This window comes from Botryllus schlosseri, chromosome 14 (assembly GCF_051294905.1).
Source record: "Botryllus schlosseri isolate E-star chromosome 14, Bs_hap1, whole genome shotgun sequence".
NCBI classification, from domain to species: Eukaryota; Metazoa; Chordata; class Ascidiacea; order Stolidobranchia; family Styelidae; genus Botryllus; species Botryllus schlosseri.
This window is the reverse complement of record NC_137249.1, coordinates 10,609,093-10,618,792: the sequence shown is the minus strand read 5'-3', so window position 1 is coordinate 10,618,792 and position 9,700 is coordinate 10,609,093. Positions and strand designations below refer to the sequence as shown.

At 39.8% G+C, this 9,700-nt stretch overlaps 2 protein-coding genes across 2 annotated transcripts in view; one reads left to right on the top strand and one right to left on the bottom strand.

Annotated features, from left to right (window-relative positions):
• Positions 1-9,700, top strand: part of LOC145455596 (5-hydroxytryptamine receptor 2B-like) — a 176,945-nt gene that overhangs the window by 119,958 nt on the left and 47,287 nt on the right. The gene's annotated exons all lie outside the window — the stretch shown is intronic.
• Positions 881-4,287, bottom strand: LOC145456049 (uncharacterized). Its single transcript, XM_080334080.1, has 2 exons — positions 3,508-4,287; positions 881-2,703 (listed from the first exon to the last, which is right to left on the bottom strand). The coding sequence occupies exons 1-2, from the start codon at positions 3,788-3,790 to the stop codon at positions 2,276-2,278; spliced, it is 711 nt and encodes a 236-aa protein (XP_080190206.1). The 5' UTR covers positions 3,791-4,287; the 3' UTR covers positions 881-2,275.

Here is a 9,700-nt window from a genome sequence, read left to right as displayed (position 1 = left end):
GTCGATAATTTGCAGTTCGCATATGAAACAGGGTTTCATGGGCATACTATTTCATCCTCCACAGATGGTGAAGTACGATTAACCGATCCATCAGTTTTAGATACATTTTTAAGGAACAAGGTTTTTAACACAGCTACGTGGTGAACAACATGGCCAACCACCAATGCGATTGCATTGAACTATTTCGAATTATAAATCGAAGTCACTTCATGCCGCCGTGTTCAACGCATCAAAAGTCAATCCGACATTTTACCCGCGCCATTCGTTCAAGATACAGCAAAAGCCAAAGCCTCACGGCCGGAAATTATCGAACAGAAAGAAGAGAATGCGACACGTACACGTTTGACTCAGTGAAAAGTTTGCAGCAATTCCTAGCATGAAAACTCAGGATACATACAAGTAAAATCAACTACTCAATGTATCGTCTACCTGCCGCCTTCACAACCGTATTTTGATCACTGTGAGCAGGCGTAATTCGCTTGTATACGCAACCAGCTGCAGCTGACAGTTATTCAATAAATCCGTCTGTCAGCGAGACTCAACAATGTCAACATATTATGCGACCCATAATTTGGCACAAATCGAATATCTCCCGCAGTGATTGCCTCTGTTTACACGAGCTAATCGCGTAGCCATCAGCGTCTAGGACGACATCCTTGATCGTTTTCATAATACCTGCATCGTAATCGCAACAAGACACCCGAACAGGTCAAACGAGAGTAGATCTGTGGGAACCTTTGGTACCGACTACTTGACATGTCCGTGTGAACCTTGAAACCAGCTTGACAAGACTCGCATGATTACAAGTACGTCATAATCGAAAGCTTCGCGTTACGCGTCGGTCCTCACAAGCATTTTCTCACAGCCAGAAACAACAGTCTTATTTCATGTGACAAGCGAATTCTGTATTATATTTTACTAATAAAGGCACTGCATGTAAAGTTATGGTTAAGACGTTAAGTAGTAACAGGATCATAAAACAGAATAATTACCGATTTGGCAAAAAGCAAATATCAACATTCAGTCATGTATATAATGTTCTGTTCCATCGAACCGAGACTAAGAACGGCGTTAACCAGTGGTATAAGAAAACCTACCGCAGGCTGTAACCAAACCGCACCGCGATATTATTGCAAACCGATCAGGACGTGCGCCGAATCTTCTCGTTGTGACATCCGAAAGGAAACACAAGCTAAATCATCAATCACGTATCATAACAATATTTCCATTACTGTCAGATTGATCTCCAGACCTTTCGAATCTCACGGGAGGCGGTCAAACAGAAAAAAATCAGTACAATCATCTAAATCGAAATGGAGTACCCTCCGAGGAATGTAACTGCACGTCGTCAATAGGCACGGCAAAGATAACTTCTTACGATTGTCGCTCTGTAGGCAATCCTAATGCAATGTTAGGCTGGCGTGAATTGCCAAACCAAACAAGATACCTCTCGCGTGTGCAATACGAGATCGGGAACCACCAGGAGTTTAGGTAACACAACCAATGTTTATCGAGAGATTGTAGTAAGCAGCGGGAGACTTGGCGTTGTATTCGTACAAACGCAAGCAGAATAGAACTCGTAACTACATTACACTGTGGGCGAAGGGAAAACAAAATATACTGATAGTGCAATTGAACCTAATCATACAGCATATGACAAAGTAGGTTGCTACGCGTTACACAGGGAAGTTTGCTAGTACCAACAAGGCAGCGGAGTAGTTTTGATAAGCTGAATATTACAGCGGAATGAATCGGCCAAGACATGGCTGTATTGGGAATCATGTTGACAAAAGAGAATAATATGCTTGCTATCGGGCAATACATGGCGTGATATGAATAAGAACTTTTGCTACTGGCATTCACACTCCCGCTACAAAATACTGCCCACGCATACGAACAGTATTTCAACAAGAAGCATCAAACTCAATAAGGCAACAATCGAGACAGAAAGATACTCGCAACAATAAACTCTTCATAAAAATAATGTTGTAAGTTCCAGCAACTCCACGAAACCGCCAGCTCGACAGTACACAAGACGATAGTGTACAAATTACGTAGCATAAATATGGCTATAGGTAGCAAATGAATCGTGACGAATGGATATTACGAATGGAAAAGCGGTTCCATCGCATAACATGAGTGATAGATGTGGAAGACTCCGTCGAAAAACGCACTTAAGTAAAAAGCGACTCATTGAAGAGCAAGCCGTCAATTATCTTAATGACACCACTTGGCAGTACAGACTGTTCAAGATGAGCTCAGAGTGAATAAACCGCTACTGGCTAGGCCTATTCAATGCAATCATGCCCATGATTTCATCGACAAGAGAAGGGCCCATGTCAAGCTCAAATTTCCAATCATCCCCCGGGTCTACAATATCTGCGCCAGCGCGATTCGGGCTCGCTGGCCCACTGTCACTATAAGTCTCCGCCTCTGACGAGACCGACTCTTTCGGTCCGCCTCTTGACATTTTCGATAGCACGCGTTTCGGTTTGGGGGGACCCTCGATAGATTGGGGCTCAGTCTCAATTGTTGACGGTGACTCCGACTCCGATTGTGTCACCGAGACGTCATCTTGACTCTTGCTGTAAACCTTTTGTAACGTCTCTGAGGAAGCGGGGATGTCACTGCCTTTGTCATCAGTGGATTCAAGATGAGGTAACGATAGCGCTGATTGGATAGCACTGGAATCACCGCTAGATTCTAAAACATCATAAAATATGACACAGTAAGTACCAGTCGTTTAAGTACCGTCAAGTTATACACACTGTAATTTGACGTGTTTATGTTAGCACATTTTACGAAGGCATTTATATCCAACAATCGGGTTACGTTAATCTGTTTAGGATTGACAAGACCTTTCATAGCAACAAAATCATCAGTCTCAATCACCACCATCATCACCGCTACTTCTCATGAACAGGTAAGGAGAAAAAAATTTCGAGTGTGTGTCTAGCGAATCCGATTCGTGAAAAAAATATTTCACCTGCTACGTCACCAGCCATATTATTGTGAACTTTCCCAAGGTTAGTATTTGAGTGAATTTGACAACGGGTAGAAGCATATTTGATCGATACTAAAACCATACCACACAAAGCATGCAGTATTAGAAAAGCAATCCTACTGAAGCAAAGCCTCTATAGGCCAGGCATGAACACGAATTTGGCAGCAAAAAAACAGACGCTGCTACCAAATAGAACGGTACAAAGGGCAGCTACTTTCAACAAGGGATTTAAAGACTACAAAAAGAATTTACACATATGATCCTGTGAAAGTCAGTCTTCATCACAATGTAATAAACAAATCTCATGGGTATAGCTCGACTAGAATAACATAAAATTATAAGTCACAAAATCGATGATTCATCTAATCTAAGTACAACTACATTTCAGCTTGTACCTTATTGGAGTGATTCATTTATAGAAATTGTCCACTTGGTAAAATTACAAAGAACAACTAGTCAAAGTAGTTTAAAGGTAGAAATTGAATCATGAATGTCGTCCTTACTTTGAGGTGTGCTATCCCCGGAGCTCTTATTAGCCGATCCGTTTCCATCGATTTCACACCTGGAAGTTTCTGATTGATTTTTGCTTAGATTCGTTAAGTAGTCCTGATCTGGAATAAATGAAGTGTCCCCAAAAACATCGCTGCTATCTTGTCCGACGTGTGCTGTGTGACGAAAATCGCCGAGCGGTGCCGATATCATGTCGGTGGAAAGGATTTCTCGTAATTTTTTGGTTCCTTTGTTACCCCCGGCATTTTTCAGGTACATGGGCGCCTTGGCAGGCATTGCAGCAGTTCAGCTCGTCAAAAAGTTGGTTATTTACAAGATTTTCATTAGAACTAATTGTCTAGAAACAGATGAATTTGAAAGAATATAAAACCAGGAAATTATCGATTAGTACCCGTCTAACACGATCAGCCCAATCCCAACATTGACTTTTTGGCGCTTCTTCGATATACCCCCGAGATCAAAATTTATAAACGGAGAAATAAATTCTTTTTCGTGTTTGGGATTGGGATGGGATTTGAGTTGTGGGTGCTCGATATTCGGGTTGGAAGTGGGTTAGGGTTTTGGTTAGGGTATCCCAATATAAGGGTTGTGGGTGGGATATATTAGGGTTGTGGGTGCGGGATATTAGGGTTGCAAGATGACGGATGTTAGGGTTGGGGGATAAAATATAATAGGGTAGTGGGTTTCGGACGTTAGTTTGATGATTTTATCACATCTAACCCTAATATCCCTCACGAGTCACGCCCAGCCCTAACATACGTCATTCACACAACCCTTATATCTGCCATCCCCTAACCCTAATATCTTTCACCCACAAGCACTACCCTAATATTCCTCACCCACAACCCTAATATTGGGATACCCTAACCCACTTCCAACCCCAATATTTCGTACCCAACATGAAAAAAGAATTAATTTTTAGGTTTATAAATTTTGATCTCGGGGGTACATCGAAGAAGCGCCGACTTTTTTACAATGACAATCCAGCATGTCAATACTTCAAACAAAACTTCCATTACACGCTCAGCTTCAATTATGGGACAAGTTCTAAAGGGGTCATTGAGTGCATTACTGAACACAACACTTTCTGTCACCTCGCGCGAGAAAAAAATGAGCCATTCTGAGATGCATTCAAAAATCAGGAAACCAGTGTCACTTATAACACTGCTACATCATAAATCAGCGTCAGTGTATGCATGACTATACAAGTTGACAGTTGAACTTGGATGATACTCTTATTGCTCACCAGCCAATGGTGATAGAAACCAGCTAGACCCCCTGACCGCAACTAATCAGCTATACCAATCAACAATCAAATGTATGCACCTGTTAATGGTCACTCATAATCTGAAGGCTCACTCATAATTCTGAAGGCTCACATAGCGCAAAACGCTGTGATTACAAACAGAAGCTGAAGACTGACATCACTTGGCTTTCAGGCATTTAGCAAAGTATAAATTAAATATTACTTTGGCCATCCATTATGGGGGCAATCACTTCCGATTATGCTGGATCAAAGGAGAAGGTGCTATATTCTTTTAGCAACTGATCTTAATAATGTGCTCTTGAAATGGCATGTCTCTCTCGTACAATTGTAAATCGATGCTACACTAATACATATAACGTATCTTCAATTAAAATGATTCAGTGCAAATAGTTGATGAAAGCACTCAAGAATCAGGGTAGCACATCAGTATTAACGAAGGTAAGATCCTACAAAACACAACAGGGGGATGCTAGGAGTTAATATGGTTTACGGAAATCTGTAAACATGGTAGAGAGGGTACATAACCAATAACCATATTTTAGTGTTCAACGTAAAGTAAGTTGCTGACTATAATCAAGTACAATTTTCTATGATTATGGAAACAAACAAGCATGCAGAGACTATGGCACTGGGATTCACAGGCAGATGGATTTTTGGGAGTAACCATAATTACTTTTAGCTCCATGTTAAACCATAAGCTATCTTACAATTTTCGAGCCGGATATTTTAGCTACCGTACTTGCAATATCGGCAAAGCATTATTACTAGCATATCAAATATCCTGTTGCCATATTGAATGATTAAGAACTGTTGGATCACACACTCGGAACTGTGATGACGAAAAGTTACTCTATGTCTTTGTCAAGATATTTGGTTGAAGCGTGTGGGAAGGCAGCTTCTTTTTGTCTGCACTATCAAGGTGACGAAGAGATGCGAAGGAACCACACCACAAGGCTGTCATTCTAATCATAATCCCCAATTTTCCTCTCCAATCTATCAAAGAGTTTAGAGCACCTACCCGGGAAGACGCGTATACCAGTTTTACAAGTCTTTGGTGGTCTGATTCGACTATTGATTGAACCCACTGAGTACTCTGCCATTATGCTATCTCATCAGGTATCTCATTGGCAATTTTTAATGGCAAATGGTTCATAAAACACATCTGTGGCGGTACTACGTTAATAGAAACAATATATATAAAGATATATATATCCCATTTCGCATTACATCATAGGTCTACTCGACCAGTTGAGGAGTCCCATATCTATTTCTTTTCTAGGAGCTGCAGAGGACTAATAGCCTAGAGGCCTGGCAAATTCCAAGGCCCTAGAGTAGCCTATCAAGATTTTAAATCACTGATAAATCTGTTGTACTTAGCATGGAAATCTATGATAAGAAATTTAGTCACAGTAGGAGAAACAGGAAATTCTGATTTAAGTCAAGGTATTTCAAACCAGAGGTTCTGTAACAGGAAACTTGGACACTACATGACCACACATTTGGAATTCGATATTTACATAAGTGTCATGTTACCAATATACTCTTGTCAGTCTTGTGAATGCATATCACCTAATGAAGAATAGTAATATATAGGATTACGAATCAACCATTAAGGTTTTGAGTCAAGTTGAATATTCGAGTAGACTAATATTCATTAAATGTCGAATATAATAAGAATGAATTTACGAAATTCAAATTTGTTTCCTTTCATACAATCAGACTGTAAGTACTGCTAGTTACTATAACCAACAAGAATCTGTTCGTTCATGTTTGTTCACCATGACTATGACTTAGCTACAATGTCGCTATACTTGTACATTGTCCAATTTCACAATTAATTACAAGGTCGTTTCTATGAACATATGTATAGTGTTTTCAATGTCGTAACATGATAAAGCCAATCGAGATTTCATGGCTTCTTTTGTGGGACGACAATGTCATAACAATATTTCCTGCTGATAAAATAGAGCTTCGACTTACTATTGGACTCAAATCATCGCAATCAATAATCAATCATGCACCGGAGAAAATCTATGTATAAATAAAGTGTTCTGCAAAACGATGGCAAAAGCAGGCAATATCAGATGCATAAAACCAAAATTGTTCTCAAAAGCTTTTAGTTCCCTCACATCACCAAGCCAAGTGTTGGCTGCATTTATTTTCAATTCACAAGTACTTATACATTATTAAAGTACCCCTGTAAGTTCTGTTCACATACAGCAATTATTACTCTATTGCCTTTGTTTTCTGAACCATTTTACCTCCAATTTTATAGTTTTTTGGGATTATATTTTTCAAATAATTCCCTCAAATGTTCACTATAGTTAACTTATCATTGTTTACCTGTAGGCCTACCTCGTGTATATAGCTTGCAAATCGATCCTTGTATACCTGAGTAGACAATCATGACAATGCTTCTACGGAAGTAGCATCGATAAATTGTCTGGGTATTTGCCTAGCATTTCAAGTGTTAGTTTTCGGACATATTCTATGTACGCCATCATCCAAATATAAATTTTCATGCAGCGGATTGTTGGTGCAGTAAAACAGAAATGGCCACAAATTTTGAGACGAAATCAGTCGGATTTGTTAATGCAAAGACAGGGATGCACGATAACACTAAATTTTGATCAACCAATAAGGCACATTCTGCAAAATTACCGATGTGAAAATAAGTGACTGCCTCTGCCTGTTTCTACATTGCACGAACCGAACAGAATAGAAATAGAACTTGCAAATTTCAGCATTATATTTTTGGAATAGAGGGTAATTTTCAGAATATTCCATCTTGAAAGATTCTTTTCGACTTTATGATCTCCCGATTCCTTTGGTACAGCCTGGTTATTTAGTGCCTAATCATGTTTCGCTTTTCATTTATACATTATAATAACATGTGATATGCGTCGATACCCATACTAGGAGACTGTAATTCATAACTCGAGAAAACATGATACGGGAGTAATTAAGGATCTTACATCAAGTTAATAATGTAATGCAGGGGTGACCAACCTTTTCGGGCAAAGGGCCACATACAAGCGACGAACCATTGTGCGGGCCACTATCCGCACGAAGAGCAAAAATTATTCAAAGTGTATAGATCAACAATAGGTCAATAATATTGTTACTGGAGTATAATGCCAGCCTGCTGTATATCACCGGACTCAGCTGGCAATGACTGGACTATTCGGCGCCTGGACAGTGGACATATCGATATCGAAAGCTTTGGCCAACATGCGTCAATCATTTGTGCCTATGTTTCATCGTTGACGGTCTTTCTTCGAGCGCAAATGCAAGGTTGCATGTTGGACAACACTTTCTCTAGTTATTGCGGATATAGATATACTCAATCTGGTACAATAGGCGTTCTTTCATTTTCAGGAGGGGGTGACAATAGTAGAAACAAGAAATCGAGTGACAACATATTGCGGGAAAGCATGAAGAAAACATGTACCGTAGATAAATCCGCCGCAGAATATTCTGCTTTATTGTAATGAACGAAGATCTACCAAAAATGTGATTGCGTTGGAACTGATTATCTAGTCGTCACACCCCAAGTGTTGCGGCTAGACTAATCAAATTTTTGGTTGGCCTTACAAGTTCACAATCTGGGCAATCCATTTTTGATAATATTAATTATTTTGAAAATATCCTTGTGGGCACGCACTCGACAAAAGTAATAAAACTATATCAGACCCCAGAAAGGTACACCTACACATTCAAAAATTTGCACTTCTCCACAGGTTACACAATTCTCTATTCTGTTTCTATTCTTGTCCTGAATGTAGAAAGCGAATAATTTTTACTCTTTATACATTATTAACCACTAACCAGTACCAAAATATGCCAAGAGAAATCTATTCAATATATAGAGAGGCTATTCGGTATTAAAACGATTAACGATTCGGGTTATTGCGCGCCATGCTCGGTATACTACAATATGCATTCTACGAATCATATCCTCGGGCAAACGCAATATAAATCCCGTCACTGTAATAATGCAAGGTACCGACCATGCGTCGTCCTAAAGGGCTACAAAAGTAGACTTTGCGATAACATAGAACGTGGTATCATTCTCATAAAGCGTCGCGATCGGACAAAACAAACGCCCTGAAGCTAGACAGCAGTGCTTTTAATTCGTCACACGCCGCGAAGCAACACCCAACCCACCGTTTTCCTCGCTCTGCTAAAGAATAATATTTATTTCCGATTGCGTCTACAGTTTATCTACATTGTTATGTGGCGCAGCCACCACACATACCATTGAATACATGACACATTTGGATACATTTGGATAACTCAAAATGTTCGTTACGTCGATGGAAAAGAAACTTGCATTGATGCTTGTTCTACACCATAATTGCAATATCGTATGTGACTAATTGAGGGTTGTCATACGTTAGGGTTACCATATTTTAGGAATCTGAAAAGAGGACACTTTTTCAGAATTTTCCGACTTGCAAAACCGAAGGAAAGTCCCGAAAAAATGGTAAATTTTTCCCACTTCGTGGTCGGTTAACTATAAAAAGGTCAACTCTCCAGCTCAGCTCCCGAAATACCCGCCGGAGCTTTACTTCGGTGCTGATTTATTGCATTCAAGTCGAATTTGGCCGTAAATTTGACCAGAATTCTCAAAAAAGAGCACATTTGGGTGTCCTCCGAGGACACTTTCAAAAAAGTAAAAAAAAGGGACAAATCCTCTTAAAAGAGGACGAATGGTAACCTTGTGTCTGGAATTTCACTGTTTCAACTGCGTCCGGGAGGAAATGCTGAAATATCCCTAAATGTCCGGAATTTGGAAGGCTTGAAGGAAGATGAGAATTTTTTTTAAATCAACTTAAACAATATTTTATTTCTGGGAACATGTCCATTCTCGGCAGAGTTGGGATGGTGTTAAGGTGAGGTTCACGTACACGTTCTGT

Bases quoted from the DNA above. Each gene is read 5' to 3' on its own strand.
- LOC145456049 (XM_080334080.1), bottom strand. From the start codon at position 3,790: ATGCCTGCCAAGGCGCCCATGTACCTGAAAAATGCCGGGGGTAACAAA. The intron at 2,704-3,507 runs GTAAGGACGACA...ATGATGTTTTAG, and splicing joins CGGGGATAGCACACCTCAAA to AATCTAGCGGTGATTCCAGT.